Source organism: Arachis hypogaea, chromosome 6 (genome assembly GCF_003086295.3).
Source record: "Arachis hypogaea cultivar Tifrunner chromosome 6, arahy.Tifrunner.gnm2.J5K5, whole genome shotgun sequence".
NCBI lineage: Eukaryota > Viridiplantae > Streptophyta > Magnoliopsida > Fabales > Fabaceae > Arachis > Arachis hypogaea.
The window spans coordinates 87,553,723-87,575,875 of record NC_092041.1 but is presented as its reverse complement, the minus strand read 5'-3'; the positions used below and the strand labels follow the sequence as shown (position 1 = coordinate 87,575,875).

At 35.5% G+C, this 22,153-nt stretch overlaps 3 protein-coding genes and 1 pseudogene across 28 annotated transcripts; 2 read left to right on the top strand and 2 right to left on the bottom strand.

Annotated features, from left to right (window-relative positions):
* Positions 1–37: 37 nt before the first annotated feature.
* Positions 38–4,742, top strand: LOC112696851 (uncharacterized). The gene is made up of 4 exons (XM_025749764.3): positions 38–157; positions 265–369; positions 4,006–4,068; positions 4,174–4,742. The coding sequence occupies exons 2-4, from the start codon at positions 331–333 to the stop codon at positions 4,450–4,452; spliced, it is 381 nt and encodes a 126-aa protein (XP_025605549.1). The 5' UTR covers positions 38–157; positions 265–330; the 3' UTR covers positions 4,453–4,742.
* A 341-nt stretch (positions 4,743–5,083) lies between these two features.
* LOC112696852 (cysteine-rich receptor-like protein kinase 26) lies at positions 5,084–9,206 on the bottom strand (annotated as a pseudogene).
* A 252-nt stretch (positions 9,207–9,458) lies between these two features.
* Positions 9,459–17,484, top strand: LOC112696848 (folate synthesis bifunctional protein, mitochondrial). 25 transcript variants are annotated; one of them, XM_072197235.1, is made up of 8 exons: positions 9,548–10,170; positions 10,953–11,490; positions 12,892–13,163; positions 14,037–14,249; positions 14,777–14,890; positions 14,983–15,018; positions 15,139–15,280; positions 15,652–17,484. In XM_072197235.1, the coding sequence occupies exons 7-8, from the start codon at positions 15,214–15,216 to the stop codon at positions 17,130–17,132; spliced, it is 1,548 nt and encodes a 515-aa protein (XP_072053336.1). In that variant the 5' UTR covers positions 9,548–10,170; positions 10,953–11,490; positions 12,892–13,163; positions 14,037–14,249; positions 14,777–14,890; positions 14,983–15,018; positions 15,139–15,213; the 3' UTR covers positions 17,133–17,484. The 25 variants fall into 25 exon arrangements, with proteins under 25 accessions (XP_025605543.1, XP_072053331.1, XP_072053330.1 ...); XM_072197240.1 differs by having other exon boundaries at positions 14,983–15,070; positions 15,161–15,280; XM_072197241.1 differs by having other exon boundaries at positions 14,769–14,890; positions 14,983–15,070; positions 15,161–15,280.
* Positions 17,485–18,251: 767 nt separating this feature from the next.
* LOC112696847 (fructokinase-like 2, chloroplastic) lies at positions 18,252–21,913 on the bottom strand. 2 transcript variants are annotated; one of them, XM_025749748.3, is made up of 6 exons: positions 21,542–21,913; positions 21,247–21,364; positions 20,815–21,074; positions 20,082–20,731; positions 19,196–19,667; positions 18,252–18,729 (listed from the first exon to the last, which is right to left on the bottom strand). In XM_025749748.3, exons 2-6 carry the CDS (start codon positions 21,351–21,353, stop codon positions 18,470–18,472), a joined length of 1,749 nt encoding a protein of 582 aa, XP_025605533.1. In that variant the 5' UTR covers positions 21,354–21,364; positions 21,542–21,913; the 3' UTR covers positions 18,252–18,469. The 2 variants fall into 2 exon arrangements, with proteins under 2 accessions (XP_025605533.1, XP_025605532.1); XM_025749747.2 differs by having other exon boundaries at positions 21,247–21,336.
* Between the last annotated feature and the right edge of the window lie 240 nt (positions 21,914–22,153).

The following is a 22,153-nucleotide window of genomic DNA, read 5'->3' as shown; positions in this document are numbered from 1 at the left end:
AATTTATTTTAAATGAGATCCATATCAAAAACATCTTGACAATTATCTTTTATTTGGCCCCCCAAAATTGTATTTCAAGCTCCGCCACTGTCCATGGCAGAAAGGAGCAAGGAGCTTCTTCACTTGGAGCACAAGGCCACACCCCTCTCATCCTTAGGTCTATTTTTTTCTCCCTTTTCTTTTTTATTTATTTTATATGTATTTTGCTTTAGATATCTTATTGTTGAAGTTTGATTTTTTTTTATTTTTTTCACTTTTATGCAGAATCCACACTTCTTGTTTGTAAGGGCAAAAGAGAACAATGCATTCAAGCTAAGATACTTCCCCCTAATGGCACTCCTCTTACTTCTCCTATTCTCAAAAGCCAACGTACTGTTTCAAATTCATCTCAAGTTCTTATATTTTTAAATTTTATTTATTTATTTATGGCGGAAGTAGAACCTATGCTAATAATTAAGTTCATTTTTGTTTAATAACACTTGGCTGTTATTATTCTTGTCGTATTTATTTATTTAAGTATTTAATTATTCATGTTGGGTTTTGAATAGTAGTACTATTATTATTGAAGGTAGAAATAATTAAAGATCTCAATGAAATATTTGATTATTGGTAGTTTTAATTGTTTAATAATTTGATAATAGTTATCTCTCATTGTTAGTAAATCATATAATTGAGTAAAAGTGAATAATTGGTAGATCTATGCGGCCTTTTCATTAGTAGTTGAGATTAGTCCATATTCTACCTGAAGAAATTTTCTTTTGAAACATTGTGCAGTATGGAATCAGATGATATTGTTCTGAAATTGTGAATGCTTTATCTTTTCTAGATTTTGAATTTGATTATGTTATTCCTGGTTATTCAGCTGGAAATATTAGAGTAACCGGACAAATGAGAGAAAGATTATTACTAATTGTGTCAATTGCTCTGAAATTTATTACTTTGCTCTATCATCATGTTTATTTGACAGTTGTGAACTAACAAACTCTTATCCTCGCATTCTCTCCGTTTTTACTCTCATCCTCTCCTTTTCCTTTCATCACTTCCCCACAAGCTTGAGCATATAGATAATATTTATCAAGCTTAGAACATAAATAACCTATAGAAGATATTATTTGATATTATGAGATATTTAAGAATAAACTACTTCTCTAAGACTCACCCTCAAGCTAAAGTTACTAAGCTCTAAGCTTTTTACAATAATACTTGTGGAAATATAATATGAAGACTAAAGAAAGGCCATCTGTATCTGCTGGAAACATGTCAGGGCCAGCAAGAACTGTTGAAGATGTGCAGGGGCCTGTTGCGACTTCTGGAGTTGTGCAAGGGGTAGCTGGGACTGTTGATGACTTGCTGGGACTATCCAGAACTGCTTGGGCCAGTAAGGAGGTAAGGAACCTAGGAAAGCGACTTGGTTGAGCAGTCATTGTCTTTCAAAGAGGCCATAAATAGCATATAACTGGCAAAGACTGTGAATGACAAATATTACCGTTGGTATGGTTCACAATGGGAGGTTGGAAGGAAAACACAACCCAATATTCATCACTTTGGCTGTGTTTGGTTCTGAGAACAGAACAAGATAAGACAGAACATTGAGAACAAGACACAATGGACAGAGACACAAAGATTAATGTTCTTGTATTTTGTTTGGTGATAAACTAGAACAAAATATAAAAGTCTAATTTACTCTTATTTTTTCCATACAAAAATTTAGGAAGAAAAATATGACGAAAAACATAATTTTGAAAATTTGGTAGAAATATTGAAAGAGAAAATGAAAAATAAATTGTCTCTTGTTAGTGTTTCTGTGTCCTTGACAGAAAGGACGCAAAATACACTAATTTAGTGTCCCTACACGCATTGTCTCTGTCTATGTTTTATCTATCAAACATAATTTGTATCTTTGTATCTTCAATGTTCCGTGCCTATAAACAAACGCAACCATTGTGCCAAGAGGATTAGATACCAAAAGTAAGAATAGGGAGATGCTGGAGGAGGTTACACAGACAACAAAAGGGTCAGACTTGCACTATTAGAAGCAGGAGATCAATACTCAAATAGTCATGGCACCCATTTGGGATAAATCAAGTTTGATACTGCAGTGGACTAGCGGCTTGATCAAGGAGATAAACACATATGCAAAGATAGCACAAAGAGGTGAGCATTGAGGTGTCAGTAGCTGCAGGAGTTGGCAGCAGAATACAGTGGTTGATGTGCCCTCAGGCACTAGTGGAAGTGAAGTCGGTGACTTGTTTGTCAGAGATATGTTGAATGTGGCAACACGTGGCTTGTCGAAGTGCAACACTGTTGACAAGGTTGGAGAGGTTGGGCATTGCTGGATGCCAAGGGTGTGGTCTTTGGTCAGATTTGACAATGGTGGACGGCAGCAGCGCCGCAACATTTTTCAAGGAGGATACCATGTCTTTGATGTTATATTAAGATTCATGGTTACTCAGCTGGAAATATTAGAGTAATTAGACAAGGGAGAGAGATTATTACTGATTGTGTGAATTGTTATGTATCGTTACAAGGGAAAAGGCCAACATATATAGAGAGGAGAGTGATAAATCTAGAGTACCTTCTCAACTACTCTCCATAAATGCACTGTCCAAATTACTAACCACTATCTAACAATGATATCTCTCTTCATATTTCAACACATTACTCTTGTTTGCTTCTAGTGTCTCAGCCTATTTTATTATTCATTCAAATTGCTTAATTAGACTCAATATGATATGATATGCTTTTATAAGTTTTACAATCATGCTGCTGCATATGGCATTCATAACCCCCAATTACATTGCCTGCTAGTGAGATGAATCATGATACTTTATAATTTTGAATAAGTTAATGAGCATTGCAGTTGGACTTGGATCTCAATAGGGATATAGTTATTCTCTGCTAGTGCCAGAGTTGTTGCCCATAAGTGTGTCTGATACGTGCTTCAAAAGTTTGTGTCATGAATAATTTAAGTATTATTTAGTAGTTATTAGTTTATATTTTTTAAATATTAGAGTGTTTAATATAATTTCATGTACTTTAATTTTATTTATTTAGTTAGTAGATTGTGTTTTATGTCAGTGGGCATAGGGTTTTCTTTATTTTAACCTAATATGAGGTTATAAATATTTCCTAAACTATTGTAGTCGTCATTGAGAAATTAGAGGTGTGAAAAACCACTTTTTTGGTTTTGAAACCATGACATGGACAAGTGAGGTCGACTGAGTCACTCTCTTGTTGCATCGGAAAATTGGATAGAAGATTGAGTGATTTCCTTCGATTCAATTCCCAAATTATAGTGTTGACAAGTTAAGTTGAGAGAATCCTTTTGTTGTTGCATCAAAAAATTGGATAAAAAGTAGCGTAATTCCCTTTGTATTCAATTTCAACCTATTCTGTTGTTTTCTATTTTAATTTCAATTTATCTTTTTATTCAATTTCAGTGTTTATCTTTTTGTTTATCCTTCGTTTCGTATCAGTGTCTGACTTTGATGTGGTCTTATTCTTAATTTATTTTGATTTGTGTTCTTAGTTGGCGCTTTCAAGTGCAATGCCAAAAGGATTGTCTGCATATTCCAAGCTATTGTTATAACTTAGAAGCGAACTAGTTTAGGCTGGGAAATCAAAATTTGTAATCTTATATTTGTAGTGATGGCAATGAAATAAGAACCTAAATATTTGATGGCAAAATCTGTTTCATTGGTCTGTGGAATTTTCTTGATTAGATTTTCTCTGCTTGTTCACATGTTTTGTTGTTTTACTGTTCTACATTTTTAGTATGGGGTTAGTCCCTTGTTCTTAATTAAGTAGTTGTTGATGTTATCAGTAGAAGATAACTGAATGCTTTTATTGTTGATATACATGATAATGATTTTCTTTTTCACAATATTTCACTACGGACTTTGGTGTTCAAATGAAACTACCTAGTTAATACTTAGTACAAGTGAATATTATAGTTGTAATCACTGAATATCTATTTTCTTGTTGCTTTGTTTTGAAAATTTGTAGGATCATCCTGAGAGTTACAATATTGAAGAGCTCACTGGAAATGAATCCAAAGTTATTGAAATGGTAATTCATTGTTTAATCCGTGTCATATTTCTATGATTCGTGCTACTGACCTGCAAATAGTTGATTATTGCATTAGTTTTTTTGCTCAATCTTTTTCTTTTTAAGGATTTGATGCTTGGTGTTGCGGATCTTAATACGCCTGAGGCTGTGGCTGCTGCTGAATCAGCAATTTCCAGTTGTCAGCCTGCGATTTCATTGGCCGCTAATGGCAAAGACACAGACACAGATTCAGATGAAAGCAGTGCTGAAGATGATAACGAGGATGATGGAATCAGAAGTGGTGATGCTGGAAATGATGGTAGAAAGCCTTCATCTCTTGATGATGAAAAACGAAAGGGAAATCATAATTCCAAAAAACGAGCAAGGATAGTTGAGCTTTCCTGAACTCGATGGTGTGTGGTAACTGGTAAGGGGTTATGAGAACTAGATGCATGAGTTGGCGTATATTGTTGAATGTACTTACTAAGATGATATCAGCAAGAATCAAAATGCATCTTTTACATCTAGGGTAGGAATATATTGTTTGATTTTGGCTTACGTTTGAGATCAAACAATAGCAGCTTCCATATCTGAGTTAATTTAGTGGTAACTCCTCAATGAGCTATGCATGTATTTATGCCCTTAATGGCAGATATGCTCTTGCTAAATTTCAGTGTTTTTAACTTTTAGAGCCATTTTCCATGCAATATGTTAATTTATGCAATCTGTTAATTTTCAAAACAGCCGTGTTTCTACTACAAGTTATAGCAAGTGATGAGTTTAATTTTGATGCATTGACAGTGTAAACGTTTTACGCAGTTGTTCATTTTTTGTTTTTTTTTTTTAATGATCATTTACAAGGTTAATGTGAAAAGTATTATTTTTGCTGATATCGGGTTATATAATTGGATGTAAGTACAAAACTATTTTACACTGATATCAAAATTAAATTCAGCAACTGATAACAAAATGAATAGTGTAGTAGTTTCAAATAGGTATGAAGTTGCAAACTTAGATAGTCACCAATAAATTTCATGAATGGAGTGATTTCCCTTATGTATTTTTCAGCTTTGTCTGATAAAGTAGTATATTAACCCAAATATAGTACCTATATACTATATAGCATAGTTGACATGACATTTTCTAAAATTAAAGGAAAATGTATTTCAATTTTTAAACGTAGTATTTTGAAACTAGCGAGGATATGGATCAGTAATTGAGGCTTCATTGACTGATTCTTATGCTGGTCGTTTTGTCGATGTGTTTGATCCTGTATTCAGAAAAAATGCAGGTTCTAAAGGTACTGCGAGTGTGACCGAATGATTATTAAGCATGAGTAAAACTGTAGCCATGGTTGGTCTATCAGCTTCATTTGCTTGAACACATAGTAAAGCAATGTGGATGAATCTCATTATTTCATTCTGTGAACTATTTCTTAATGTGGTATCTACAATGTTTGAAATTGTTCCATCCTTCCAATTTCTCCATGCCTGCAAGAATTTTCTCAGATTAGTATCCTTTTATTAATTTGTGCTAACAATTAATCTTCCGAGCCCTTGTTATTAGGTCTGTGTGGTAACTCTTAAGGTACAAATAGATAAGGAAGGCATGATGAGAAAACAGTGATGACTTACAAAGTTCATGAGAGTCTCTGGATTCTTACTCTGACAATTGCCACTGCTTTTCTTGCCACTTACAATCTCAAGAACTAATACACCAAAACTATATACATCCGACTTGATTGAAAATAGTCCATAAAATTGATATTCAGGTGCCATATATCCACTACATAACAAGATAGGTAACATAGTGTCAATTAGTAAGCTTAATGATATTAATACTAAAGGAAAACTAAGTAGATTTTAATATATACTTACTAAGTTCCAACAATTCTATTTGTATTAGAGTGAGTTTGACTTGTAGCAAATAGTTTCACAGTACCAAAATCTGATATCTTAGGATTCATTTTTTCATCTAAGAATATTTGCTGCTTTGAGATCACGATGAATAATATGCAATCGAGAATCCTCATGAAGGTAGACAAGGCCTCGAGCAATACCTCCAATGATTCTGTGGCAGCTTTCCCAATCCAAATTTGCTCTCTTGCTGGGATCTACACATGTATATATTCAAAGCACATGAAATTTAAAATGATCTCATTAAACTTAATTTGAAACCAAAATGAAAAAAAAATAGAGGTATTTAAACCTACCAAATATAAAGTAATCAAGACTTTTATTGGGTACAAATTCATAGACGAGTAACCTTTCTCTTCCTTCCAAACAAAAACCAAGTAGGCTAACTAAATTTCGATGTTGAAGTTTAGCCAGTAACAACACTTCATTCTTAAATTCTAGGTCTCCTTGATCAGAATTCCTTGCCAACCTTTTTACAGCAATTTCTTGTCCATTAGTGAGAATACCCTAACAAGTAAAAACATACAATACATATAGCCAGAAATTATTTGTCAAGAATATATATATATATATATATATATTGTTATTTTTTATTTTTTTAAATATAGATTTTGTAGATGACTATTTTCCGTATGCTCAGTTAGAAAATCATCTCTTCAAAATAAGATGCAGGCACACTCAAAAGTGATAATCATATTATTTGACAATATAATAGCAAATTTTAAGAATACAAAACATAAACAACTTATCATTAAGAAATTCTGTGGTGGCTCGTGGCTCTTATTATAGTAGTTATGACACTTTAGTAACATTTAAAAATTATAGTTAAAGTTAAAGTCACATTTTTTTTACTATTTGGCTACATTTTTTAATTTGAAAAAAAAAGTGTGATCAAATAAAAAATGTGATGTTAAGTTTTGAAACTTTTTTTTTGGTGCTTTATCAAACTTTCATTGCCACCACAATCATATCATAGCGATCCTATAATTCACCCATCTAATATTACTACTATAACTGACCTTGTAAACAGCCCCAAATTCACCTTGTCCAAACTTATTACCATCAGAAAAGTCATTTGTAGCGTCTCGTATACTCTCCAAGTTAAATTGTAATGACTCAACAATTTCCATATCTTCAGTGTTATCATCCTCTGGTGTTTGACATGGATGACAATTTAAATTAACCGGGTAATTCCCAAAATTGATAGAAAGAAAAAAAGTGAGTCTTTTTATGTTATAAGAATACATTGTACTTTTTTAGTATTAAGCAGTGTTTAGAAGTTGCTTTTTCAAACACAAATTAAAAGAGAGTTAGAGATAAACAATACATAATTTTGTTTGGTAGTTGAAGTATGTATAAAAAGTTTTCTATTTTAAGCAGAATATTTTTTATTTTCTGTCTTATAAAAAAGTGAAAATAATGGAAAAGAAAAACCTAGAAAAAACACAAATAAAAATTTGTCCTACATGTTAAAATTGCTATTAAGAATTAAATCAAACATTGAATGAAGTCATAGATCAAATTAAACATTTCAACTCACTTGAATTGCTTTTCCTTTGCTTCCTCTTTCTTAGATACGTGCTGCGGATAAAAATAAACATGAACATAATCATAGCCACTATAGATACTGTTATGGCGATGACTGGTACTGAAGTGTGGCTCTTTCCTGCAAAATTTCATATATAATCCTTAGTGGGACATAAGATTAACATCAATTTTTTAATTAGATACTTGTAATAAAGTTTAATATTTTTTTAAAAAATAATAAAAGTGCATTAAGCTACTAGGGTTGATACAGTGATAAGAAGTTCGAACAGTGTCACAAAGAAAGAAAGCATAGTGAATTTATCTTGATAAACAAGTATTTAACAGCAGAAGAGAAGAGTAAAATTATGCTACCATGATTAAAGTGACTATATATGTATTGTTAAAATTAAAGTAATATTTTTTTATATTTTAATAACACTTTTTTTAACAATACTTTCTATACAAAGTGTTATTTAACAATAGAGTTTTGCTAGAAAACTAATTAGGAGGATAGCCAACTAGAATAAACTAGTTGAAAAACAAGAAATCTGTTATAAAAAAAATCTCTCACCATTCTAATTTTTAAAATTTTAAAATTAGAAATATAAATGATTGAATTAAGTTGGCTTAGGTAATAGATGGCTCCTAAATTTTTTCTTTAACAATAAAAGAATATTATTTTTATTTTAAAAATATTTTTTAAAATACTATAATTAAGGTAGCCAACACAGCATGACATACTAGAACAACTCCTTTGGACATAATGCATTTTATGGACTTTACTTTTTTTATGTTTATTACGGATAGTAAATACTTCCTGAAGACGGGTTAGTTACAGAGGTGGTGGTGGGCGGCGGAGATGCTGGCGGCGAAGGTGGCGTATACGCCGTTGGCCTATAGAATTGATACGATGTCTCAAATCTCATAAAACAACTTGGCCTAACAACCCTGTCACCCATGCTATCCTTACAACAATCTTTTGATATTCTTTCAATAGATTGAGCTATGCAGTTATCACAATCTTCTCCAGACAAATCAGGCGTGAACTGAACAAGACCATAAGCATCATCAAAATTGGGAAGACTAAAGTTTCCCACAGTATACTTTAACCGAGAGTCACCAGAAGAAGCTTTTCTTTTCAAGCCATTCAACAAATCGTTCAATTTTGTATTGAACTCATTCAAATCCGTGGTGTTTTTGTCGCTTTTCTTGTAATAAGCCGGTCCATTGTCCATCCGATCGAATATGCTGCGATTCGAGTATCGCAGCATGCATAGTTCGTCGTTGTACCACCCGATCGGCACCTTGCGATTCGGACAAACCGCCGTGAGATTGGCTCTGGATTGGTTTAGGCAAGTTCGGCACTGCTCTGGCTTAATGTCTCCTCTACATAGTCCAATGGCGTATACTCTGTTTGGGTACTCGCCGTATGAGACGTTGTAAAAACTGTAATCGATTTCTTTGTTGTTGAGAATATTTGACATAAGAGTGTTGAGGTTGGTATGATAGGTGCTATTGGTTGTGTAGTTGCCTTTGATGTCTATGGTAATGCTATGCTCATCACAGAAGTATTGGAACTCCTGCGAAGTTACTGAAGCGTGTGATTCATATGCTAAGTTACTAGCAGCAAAGAGAAGGCAACATGGAAAGGACAATGTCCTTAAAGAAAGAAAGATCTTCATGGTTGTGTTTTGGGAGTAAGAAGTGATACATGGGGAAGTGTTTTTTTAATGGAAAAAATTTAAGGTCAATTATAATGTACATCTGTAAAGAATAATGCTACTGTATATCAAAATTAGTCTTCAAAGTCAGTCACAGTATAAAATATATGTTCAAAAATAAATACACATTAAAATAAAATTAAACTACACATATATTTATAATACATTTATAACTGATTTTAGTGTATAAATAATATTTTTTATATATAAATTTGCATAAAATTAAAAGAGTAGATATTTTTTGTCCATGTATTTTTTGACATGTGTCTATATTTCTGTGATTGGAAGTTGGCTCCCACCTTAGTTTTAGAGTCTGAAAATGAGGAAAGTCTATTTGTTTAAAGTTTGTTCACGACTTCACGGTTCGCCTTTACATATTAAAATTTGGTTTTTATACAGGTCTCTTAAAACAGTTGCAGTATTTATTTCACCCTAAATCATTGACCCCGCTGTCGCCGCCTCCCTCTTCTCCCCTTCCTTCCCCTTTTCTCTCTTCCAACACCAGCAGAGGCACCACCGCCGGCATTGTTTCTCTATTCTCCACATCTCCTACGCCGTTCACCTCTTGCGTCGCCGCTCCCGTCTCTCCCCCTTTGGCTGCTGCAAGCGTCTCTTCCCGCTTGCCCATGTCGCTGCCGCCAGCGTCTTTTTGCCACTGTTGGACAAACCTTTGAACCCGTCACTTGACCGGTTCAGTTCTCGCAACCTTACTCTCTCATCCACTCACACTCACTCTGCGTCTCTGCTTCGCCTCTCAGACCTCCTCGCCGCCACTGCCTCGTCTCCACTGTCCCTCGACATCGCCTCTCACCACTCGTTTTGTGGCCTCGCCTCTTCCTCTGAGCCTCCGCGTCTTGTCGACTCGCCGTGCCTCTCTCTGTCGCCGTCAGTCCGTCACGGTCCCACTGCATTGCCCCTCCCTTTCCGTGGCCAATTTACGGTCTATCTGCAGCCAACAGGTAGGCCGTTGCCATTACCTCTACTCTTTTTTCTTTTTCTTGATGATATAATGTGATTTTAGGTTTAGGTTGGGTCTTTTTGATACAAGTTTAGCTGTGATTTTGGTTTAGGTTAGGTATTTTTTTAAGGGTCAAGTATATTTTTGTCTTGAAGTATGTCAAAAGGTTGAAAAATATCAGCTTTTATTTTATTTCAATTTTCTCCTAAAAGTTTTTGATTTGCATGAAATGTACCAGGAAGCTAATCATTTAAGAAATTTAGGATTAATTCAGCAACAATTTCTTAAGTAACCTTTTCACACAAGCAACTGGCCCCTAATTGTCAAACATTATTGCTAAATTGGTCATAAATTTCTTGAAAATTTAGCTATTGGGGTAATTTGATGCAAATTGAAAACTTTTAGACAAAATTAAAACAAAATAAAATTTAGTATTATTTTTGAAAGTTTTGACAAACTTCAGGAGAAAAAGTATACTTAACCTTTTTATGAACTGTTGGCAGCTAGGTTTAGTTTGATTGTTATTTTTTAGCATATGCATTATGTTGTATTAGACTAGTTAATGGTAGATTGTGTACTTTTTGACATGAATTTGTCTATTTCTCAGGTATGACAATTTGTCTTCTGAAATTCTGTTTATTACTATTTAAACTATGTTTGAATTATGGATAAAGACAATATTTATTTCGATTTAAGTCTTGACGACAATGAATATTATGCTTGTAATATGGTTGAAGAATATTTAAGTCCCTTTTTTTTTAAATTTTCTTTGAAAATCCATAGATATCCACTCTGATCCGAGGTTGGGTGAGGAATTGGTACCCGTCACTCGTCAGCCCCTGGTTCGCCATAACCCGCCTCAGACCATGATTTTGAAAACTGGACCGGATCGGCAGGTTGAACTGAAACCGGAGACCAGCGATGAAAATGGTCTGATCCGATGCTAATAACCGCTCATTCAAAAACCACTTGGAAACCGCTGAACCGGTCGGTTGGATTGGATCGGTAACCGGCCGGTTATTGTTAAACGGCTCCGTTTTGACAATGTTCAGCCCGCACTCACTCACCCCCCTTCCCCCAGCACTCCCCCTCGTGCTGTCGGCGCAGTTCAAAATCACCCAACCATAACCCTAGGTTCTCCCTGCAACGGTTCTGCCGCAGTGCCGCCGCCGTCCGTGCTGTCGGCGCCTCCACGTTCTCTCTTGTAGATCGGCGTCCTCCTTCCCCCTGTCCCCGTCATCCCTGGCTTCTCTGTTCAAGGCTTGGAGCAGCTCGCCGCCGTGTCGCCGGTCGTCGTTCGCCGTCCGTGTCTCCGTCGAAGGTTAGCACTGCTTTCACTTCTTCAGTACTCTTCCTTTTATGCTCTGTTTGCTGAGTTTTGAATGTGAAATTGTGAATGGATTAATGGAAATCAAATAATTGATTTTGTGCTGCTGCTCTTTTTTTAATTCCTGAAATTTTTGTTGAAATTTTCTTGCTGCTGCTATAAATGGATTAGGGATTACTTGTTGTTGTTTTGTAATTAGGGATTATGCTCTGTTAGCTTTATTGATTTCAGGTTTAGTGTGATTAGGGATTACTTGTTGCTGTTTTGTAATATTTGTTGCTGAATGCTAACATGGAAATCAAATCAAATACTGTTTGTTGCTGAATGCTGAATGTTGAATGCTGTTGGTAGTATTAACTTTGTGCTGCTATTAGTTTTCTGGCTGTATTGTTGCTGTTTTTAATTTTGTGAATGATATATTAATTTTAGTTATGGATGATAGTATTAATCAAGAAGCAATTGGTGATAACAATGCATTTGTGAATAATAACTTGCCTGCCAATCCTCTTATTTCGAATAATGCTGCTAATCCTAATCCTCCTAGTTTTTCTGATTAAAATGAATGATGGAATTTTTATTGTTGTTGAATTTTTGTTGTTGTTGAATCTTGTTTCCATTGAAAAAAAGAAATAAGAGACTAAAAGGAGAAGAAAGCTTCCACAAACTATAGAATATTAAGAATTAATTCCCGCAAAAAAACATAAGCAAATGTCATGAGTTATGCAAAATATATAGACTGTTAATAACCAGTAGCATAAACAAATTACATGAATTCTAAGTTTTGAAGGTTATTAATGATCATGTTTCACAGCAATAGCATAAGCAAAATGTCTATACTTCCACAAATTATAAACTCTTAGTATCTAGTTTTGTACAAATATTTTTTCTGTTTTAGATGTTAAGTGTTGCTAATTCCCCAAATGTTAGTGCTCAATCCTGCATATTTGGTCTATGTTCACTTATCTTTTCAATCATTTGGTTGCCAAAAAATCAATAAAATTTATTTATTTTTTTAAGGATATTCATTTATTTTCTTAATGAGCTTCCGGTCAATAAAATTATTGAATGTGACCTTTATGATGTATTGCACATAAGATGCTTTTCCATTAAAATTTAGCCATATATAACGGTCGTATATATTTGGTAACAATTGTAATTGGAAACTTTCAACGGGTACTTTCTCAAGTTTTTAGAATTTTGCATATTTCTAATAAGCTTACTTGCATAAAGCATCTTATAATTTATTTATTATTTTATTTTAAAACGAATTTTTTTGGTTGAATTACGGTTAGATCGATTAGACCAATGAACCAGTAAATCAATAATTAGAACCTTGCCCCAGACACATGAATGAATCTGATCTGCAACTCCCCCTTCCTCCTCCATTGCTTCCAGGTGCCAAGCCGCTCTGAAGCTCTGATTCCTTCTCCGTCTTGCTTCCCCAACCGTGGTTTCCTTGACTACCCTACCCCAAACAATTGGGTAACCATGAAACATTGAATGATTGAAACCACCCGTGGTTTGCTGAGGAGAGACTCTATCCGCATTTGCTTTGAAGATGTACCTTACTGCTCCGGGAGGCGTCGTTGTCCAGTGACGACTCAGACTCTTCTGCCGCCAACCTCGCAACTCTGTTCGCAAGTTCATTTCTCTCTCTTGGTGTCCAGGTAACTCCAAGCTCCTGCTGCTCTTGCAACAAAATTCTGATATATATTACCCTTTTAGGATGGCGTCAATTTGCTCTTGGAGATTTCCCTGTGCTTGAACTAAAATTTGGAAGTCTGATTCCCCGTTTCCCCCAATTGCAGATTTTTTTTTGCCCAATTTCTTTCTAATCAATGAAGAATTACCACCTTTGGAAAAAAAATAAAATAAAACATCTTTTTATTTATTAAACTAAGAACACCCAATTGAAGGGAGTTAGCATATTCAATTCAAAGTCACTTCAACATGAAAGCCTCTGCTCAGATGAGTATACTGAAGTGTCTTAATGTTAATGTTTAAGATTAATTTTGTCAACCAAGCTGCTCTTTTTAATGGAGTGCTCAGTTTTTTAAATCTTCCTGAAGCTTTGTGACTGAATTTTCTATGACCATCGTCAAAATACTAAAAAGCAAATCAGATCCATGTTTGTTGGCAAAGGATCTTTGTAACAAAAAAAAGGTTTCATTGGACTAGTGTGAATGGATTTTTTCCCTCTTTTTTCCTTTTCTATGTTGGTTAAAGAAAATTGGATCCTTAGGAAACCGTGTGTTTTTTTTGTCACATTGCTTTGCATTGTATCAAAAACTGGATATTTAAATTTCCTTAGATTTGACGTTCTAATCAACCACAAAGTTATTAATCAGTTAATCTTAGCTCGTTATTTGTTTGTAGATATTTTAGCTAGAGCTGTTCATTATAATCCAAAAATTGATCAAACCGGTTAAAAAATCTTATCTGATTTAAAATAACTGATTTTTTTTAAATGCAATTTTTCTTAACCGTCGTTAACCAGGACCAAACCTAGTTCCTAATTTCTCTCAAATTGGAACTCCCAGTTCTCCAAGCTGGCGCATAACACATTGGTGTTCAACTCTCTCTGACTCTCTTACGCCTCTAGGGGAAGGACATCGGCAACCTCGCAGCACCACCAATCACTTCTGTGTATGTGTTCCGATGAGGTTGCTTCCTTCGCTGTAGTAGGTGTCTTCTCTGCTAGCGCAACCCTTTAAGCTTCACCACCACCGTTCATCACTTCATCTTTCTTCTGGGTATGGTGTTTTTTGCTCCTTCATACACAATCTGTTGCCTTGGAGTTCGGGTTCTTGGGGTTTTGTAATTGCCTTTGTCATTTTCTTTTTCTTTTGTTTAAATCATATAGTTAGAGTAAAATTCTTAAATTAGCATCTTGTGTTAAAATTAATTTTAATCTACCAGTTATGCATAGCCCTCTTCTCTACTGTGTTCTACATTGCTTCTCACTTAGGTACCTACATAACTGTCATTGGTCTTCTTTGCAATAGGTACTAACCTTTGACTTTATTCTACTCATTAACATATCTGGAATTTTCTTTGCATACATTTTCACAGAGGTTTAATCTGTAATTCTATATAATGAAATTATAACAACATGGAATTAGAATCACTCTTGGATAAATAGTGACAGGAGGCATTTTGGATATCATTGGGAACTTGCAACTGATTTGTGTAGCATACACACTTCACATGCAGAATAAAATTAGTATCTATTTAAACTTGAAGTCTTGATGGTGGCTACTTATATGATTAAGGATTATAGGAACAAAGTTGAATCTGAGTTGACTAATATCTGCACTGATATCATGGCTCTTATTGATGAACACCTTATTCCATCTTGTTCTGGTGGTGTACCTAGTGTCTTCTTCTATAAGATGTGAGGGGATTTTGTTCTCTCTTTTCATTCTCTCTAACGTCTTTATGTTTGAGGAATTTGGAATTTGATTGTTTTTGTTTTGTCATTTGCAGGAAGGGGAACTATTATCGGTATCTAGCCAAAATCAAGTATGTTGATAAGAGAAAGGAGGCTGCTGATCAGTCCTTGAAAGCATATAAGGTTTTCTTCTATTTATCTATGTGCTTTGAGGGTTCTTGATATTGGTTCCTTGTCATGCCTTCTTGTAGTGTAATTCATTCACTAAACCAGAGAGGTAGCATATTTCACTTCAAAGTTACTCCAAGACGGAAGCCTCTGCTCAGATGGGTATATTGAAGTGTCTGGGGCTGCCCAGGCATCAGGTTTTCACGGCCAGAAAGTATCTCAATGGTAATGTTTAGAATTAAATTTCTCAACCAAGCTGCCTTTTTGTAAAGCTTCATCAAATCTTTTTTTGTGATTGAATTTCCTATGACCATATATCGAAAATCAAATCAGATCCATGTGTGTTGTGAATTAGATCTTGTAACTGTAAAAGGTCTTATTCCTGTATTAGTCACTGGACTGGCTTTTCATTAGTTGAAGTTTTAAAAGCCAAATATTCTTAATCATAAGACTTCGAAATCAAGTTGTAGAGCATGAATGAATTATTCCCTCCTCCCCCCCCCCCCCTTTATTCGTATGCTTTATTCAATTGGACTGTTTCTAAACTGTATATGTATTTTGTGGTCCTCATTGATCTGTTTTAATTTTGAATGCAGTATCGAGCTTCTCCTGTCTTCACACAGCACAAAATTCCTCAGTGGAAGCTCGCTCACAAGATGAGGATGTGGTGATTGCTTTGGGAAGTAATGTAGGTAATAGGGTTCATAACTTCAAGGAAGCCTTGAAAATGATGAAGAAGTCAGGCATACAGGTCACAAGGCATGCTTGTTTGTATGAGACAGCACCAGCATACATTACTGATCAACCTTGCTTTATCAACTCTGCAGTTAGAGCTGTTACTAAACTAGGTCCACATGAATTATTGGCTGCACTCAAAAGAATTGAGAAGGACCTCGGGCGAACCGATGGAATAAGGTATGGTCCAAGGCCAATCGACTTAGACATTTTATTCTACGGTAAATATAAAGTCAGATCTGATATTCTCAATATACCTCATGAAAGAATTTGGGAGCGGCCTTTTGTTATCGCCCCTTTGATGGATTTACTGGGATCAGCTATTGACAATGATACAGTTGCTAGTTGGCATGCATTTTCGAGCCATTCTGGTGGACTATATGAATTATGGGAAAAATTAGGTGGGGAATCACTTATTGGACAGGAAGGTATATGTAGGGTAATGCCTGTTGCAAATGGCTTACTTGATTGGTCCTTGAGAACTTCCGTTATGGGCATCCTTAATTTGACCCCAGATAGTTTTAGTGATGGGGGGAATTTCCAGTCTGTGGAATCTGCTGTATCGCAAGTTCAATTAATGATTTCAGAGGGAGCAGATATAATTGATATTGGTGCTCAGTCTACGCGACCAAAGGCATCTAGGATCTCTGTTGAAGAAGAATTAAGTAGATTAATCCCTGTCCTAGAAGCTGTAAAGTCAATGCCTGAGGTAGAGGGAAAGCTCATATCTGTTGATACTTTCTACTCTGATGTTGCTTCAGAAGCAGTTAGTAGAGGGGCTCATCTTATAAATGATGTATCTGCAGGGCAGTTAGATCCTAATATGTTCAAGGTCATTGCAGATCTAGATGTTCCTTATGTTGCGATGCATATGAGGGGGGACCCATGCACTATGCAGAGCAGTGAAAACCTGAAATATGATGATGTTTGCAAGGAGGTGTCCTCCGAGTTATATTCAAGGGTTAGACAGGCAGAACTGTCAGGAATTCCAGCATGGAGGATTATTATTGACCCTGGTATTGGATTCTCGAAAAAAACTGAAGACAATTTGGATATCCTCACAGGACTTCCTGCAATCCGAGCTGAGATTGCCAAGAGTAGCTTTGCCATCTCTCGTGCTCCTATACTTATTGGACCCTCAAGAAAGAGATTTCTAGGTGACATTTGTTCCAGACCTTCTGCTGTTGAGAGGGATCCTGCTACCATTGCTTCTATAACAGCGGGTGTTCTGGCTGGAGCTAACATTGTTAGGGTGCATAATGTCAAAGATAATTGTGATGCTGTGAAGCTGTGCGATGCAATTCTAAAACATAAACATTCTGCCATGAAATCTAGACAATGAATTTGTCACCAACTTTGATGTTGAATTCTTTTTAATACTCCCGTTTGATACATGGACTTGGCTTTATGCAACGAAGCCATTGCTGATTTTGTTTGCCATGTTGCCAGTGCTGACTGGAGCAGAGAAGCATGGAGTACAATTAATGGAAGTGTATGTCAAATGGGAATAAAGCTTACACACGCAAAATAATCAGCATGTCCTTACCAGTGTTGAATAAACTTTGGGTAATGCTGAGATGAAGAGTGAAGATTGCGTTTTTTTCTTTAGAATAGAAAAAGTCCACCAATAAAATTTATCATGTGCATTATCTTCACTCTTTACCAATTCTATTCAACTAAGAAATTCCCATAAACCTTAGTCTTCCTTTGTATTTGATTCTGAAATTTGTTTCAACATTTCACTTGTAGCTTTTGATTGACAGATATTTTTGTTCATAATTCAAAAAAGGATCTGTTATATCCCAGGAGGAAAAGAAAAAAAAAAGGTGAATGTCAAGGTATTTAGCTTTTAGCTTTCCACGGTTTGAGACCATATATAGGGTCTGTTTGGGAGTGATGGTAGAAAAGGCAAAGGAGAGAAGGAATGGCACAAATTAGAGGATATTCCGTCATTTAAAAATTCTTGAAAATAGCCTTAAGTGTGTTCCTTTCTTCTAATAAATAGCTTAAGCTACCAAAATGGATTATCATGGTAAATCTGGGAAAATAAAAAAGCTATCCTGACTCATGGGAGAAAAAAAAAAAGAAACCAGTCTTTGTAACGCTTGTAACTGAACTAAGAAGAGTATGTGCTTAGTTTGTTAATGAATAATAAGATATTGAAAGCACTTATGAGAGAGAGAAGGAAAATATCCGTTCAATTATATAGGTAACTGACAATAACACATTAATTTACCATTCAATTCCGGAAAAAATGCTCGTGATTCATCCAGCAAAAGGCATATCTCGGTTAATTCCGAGGAAAAAAAAATTGGAATTATATGCAGTTTAGACATGATCATAACCTTTTGTAATTTAGCAAAGATGCATAAATTTTGTGAAAACTTGTAAGAAAAAATCACAAACAATATCTTACTAGAGGACATAGGAGAAAATACAAAATTCAAACTCCCAACAACGATTCGTGGAACGGAATTTCTTTGATATCTGATCATGACGATGCCATTGATATAGCCAAAAAATGTTAATACAGATGCCTAATGTTATAACTAACAACGGAAAAACAACAGCAAGGGCAAATATATAAATAACACTCAGTTTTCTGTACACGGGATGAAAGCCTCACTATGATTCTATGCGAAAACACAAGGGGAAAAATAATATTACTACGCGCATGGATCAACTAACAGGCTCTAATGCGTCCTCAGGCTCTAATTCTCGGTCACTCTTTATCGTGCGGTACTCGGTTTCAGTAATTGAGCGTATACCATTGTCGTCGGGAATCACGTCATCCATATCTTCGCGTGGAGGAAAGCCACGCACTCGGCCTTGAATCCATTGGTCTACAACCCCACAATCAATTGCATACTTGATGCTACGCTCCAGGTATTCTTTATCAGTTATGAAATCAGGCTGAACTGTTAACATTCGCATGAGAGCTGAAAAGAAAGAGAAGACGCCATTAGTTTTGGGATAAACATGAATTTTCATCTTAAAGCCACTCTTAACAGTTAGAAATTCATGCTAGAAAGTATGTATGTGCAACTCTATATATAATGATGTTGATTTACTTCATCTTTGAAGAGAAAGGAAGAAAAGGGTTTGAAGAGTATCAGTGAACCTATTTTACTTTTCAAACCTTTTAATTGCTTCCGTTCCCCCCTCAAAAACTGAACTCAGAAGACGCAAACACCCCCCAAAAGAAGCAAGAGAGGTCCTTTTAACCAAACATGCTTTTAAACACTTCCAAAGGCTATATATACAAGTTCCTTGCAAATTTATTGACTTGAAAGCTATTCATGTCAAATATTCTTTCATAACAATGTCAGACATGACTTAAAAGAGATTTATTGGTCCTTTTTTTAAGGCAAAGACATTATTAAATGTAAATTCACTATAAAGTACCTGCAACAATGCCATCTCCAGATGCTGACATATCACAAGTGAATGGGGTGATCGGAGGGTCCTCCATACCAAGAATAGCACCATCAAACTCCTGAGTGTAGTAATGTATCTTGGAAGTTCCATTAGTCACAAACAAAATCTTAAGCTTCTCATGCCAAAGTGGTGCTACCACTTCACGTTCATAATGGACAAACTTGGACCAATCGTTATTTTTGGTGTCAAATTCTTCTGTTGGTGTGATCCCACATAAAAATTCTAGTTCTTGCTTAGTGACCTCAATAATGTCTGCTAGATTCCATACTTTCTGAATGAAAGTTTTAGTTTCTTCCCTAGATTGCCATAGTGGCATAGGAAGGTTCAGATCATAGAAAACAACTGCTCCAAATTTCTTCGCAATCTTTATCGCTTGTAGTGTAGTGGATCTCATGTTACGATCAAGCAAGGAATGTGTGCTAAAGTAGAACATTTTTGCCTGCAGGAGATGTTATTAAATTATTCAAGCAGTGAAAAACAAAAAGTATCAACATCAATCAGAGGACTTAAAATGCAATAAGGAAAGCAATCATTCCCGTAATGGCGGCAACATTTCATATTTTTACTTTTCATTCAAATGCAAATTACTGTAACTAACATGTCCATCAACAAAGCACCATATCAACAGACTAAGTGTTGTAAAATACAGAACAACACATTAGACAATAGGATAATGAAATAGTTCGTTGGTTAATCTTCCAAGTTCTGATTTTGCTAACAATGGATGATGGTTCCAAGAAATGAAAAAAGGCATTATCAAGCTCTATAATGGTGTTATATCAACAATAATCAGCCTATAAGGCTATAACCTACCACTATAAAATACAAACTTAAACGGGCTTCAAGTTAATACCTCTTTCAGCACATCAACATTTATCTCTGTCTTTGTCAAACAATCTTCAGCACAGGGTTTTACGCAACTCATTTTCAGTTTACTCCTTTTACCAATCTTCATCGATGACGCAGCAGTAGACCTTCTACTATCAACACGGACTGATCGGGTTTGAACTTTATTCACATTCATATAATACAACATTGCTTGACCATAATCGTCATCCCCAAGCTTTCCCATGAAAGCAACCTTACCACCCAAGCTGGCAAGAGCAATGGCAACACTACCAGCCGAGGTACCAGGGGCCCTAACAAATTTTTCAGGGCTCCACAATGCATCCTTCATTGTTTCATGAATGTCATGATTTATAAGCCTATTGGCTGGCCTCCCCGAAGGAACAAATGAATACTGTGTGGCTCCAAAGCAACAAACAAGGGGAGGCCAACCATAAGTATAGCTAATATCTTCTTCATCATAATTTACCCATTCTAAGTCATCATCACTTTCATCATCCACATTTTCAATAAAGGAAGTCTCCTCTTGGTCACTTGTTTCACCTTCGCTAGCCTTATCCTCTATAATTACCTTCTCCTTAGGTTTCCTTCGTCTTCGAACCTTTTTCTCTTCCTTGACTTCCGTATCTTCTTCCAAATCAGCAGATACAGATGTAACTATAAATGATAGCAGGTTTAGACAACACTTAAAATAAAGCATATATGTCACAGATAAATCATCAGCATCAAGACTAAGGCACCTTTTTTTCGAGTCCTTCGAGTTCTCTTCTTGGAATCATCGCTAGAGGAAGTTAAGCCTTCATTGGCGGAAGCATCAATGTTCTCCTCAGGGGACCCATCTGTGGATTTTTTCTTCGTCCTCGCTGTCACCCTCTTCGTTTTAGATGATCTAGAAGTCTTCTTTTCCACCACTGCATCATTTTCATTGGACTTTCCTATATCAGAATCAAGAGAAGCTTTCCTCCTAGCCATTGCAACATGACTCCATTTACATCCGGACCTTATATCCCAGGGAACCAAAGTTGTTGTCAAACTCGAGAGTCTTACAGAGATAAACTTCTACTAAAGAATAAACTTTTAGTATTCTAAATCAACAAACATGTCCACTTAGCGGGAAGTTAACAATTTTACAGACAATTAGCTTAAAACTCAAATCCATTTGTTCCTCTTACATGTTATCAACATCATCATTGCCTTGAATATCAATCCCATGCTTCCACACACGATCACTTACATTTCGGAATGCATTTTTCCTTCTAGACCTAGGAAGATACAACATTATCAGACATCCTGAAAAATATATCATATTATCAAATCATCAACATCAAGTTCTAATATCAGAATCCTAAATCCCTAATTAGTAACTAATAACACACATCCATACAAGATAAACACAGCCTACAATCTCTATAACCATTAACAACAAATAAATATGTTCAGATTTGCATTATAATGATTAATGGCAACCTGAAGTTGTGAACTGGTGGGGTGGATGAGATAGAGCAGGGAGTCAGAGAGAGAGACGGCGGAGGCGATGAACGGAGTCGAACGAGAGAGAGAACACAGCGGTCAGCGACGAACAGAGACGAACATGACAGAGGGAAGTCAGAGAACAAAGAATGACCACAAGCCGTCGGCATCGAACAGAGACGAACAAGGAAGATGCAAAGCCGAACTGAGAAGAACTCGAGATACTGAGAGATAGCGGAAGAGACAGACAACAGCCACTAACAGAGGCGACGGTGGGAGAGAGAACGGGAGGCAGAGGTGAGAACTGAGAAGCGAAGGGTTTTAGTGTGTGCAACGGCAAGAGAAAGGTGTAATCCTAAATCTTATGATGAAACATAATAAAATAAATAGAAAAGGACAAATAGATCCCAATTTTTTTTGTCGATATTTTTGTTTTTAAAAATTAAAAATTTTTTATTTTTTTATAGTAATATAAATGAAGAGTTCATATACAAATGAAAAATTTATATCTTAACGTGGCGTTTATATATTGAGTCTTGGGAGTTTATTTAATTAGATGTCGTTATTAGAAATTTTTAGATTATATTTATAAATTATAAATTATTATTT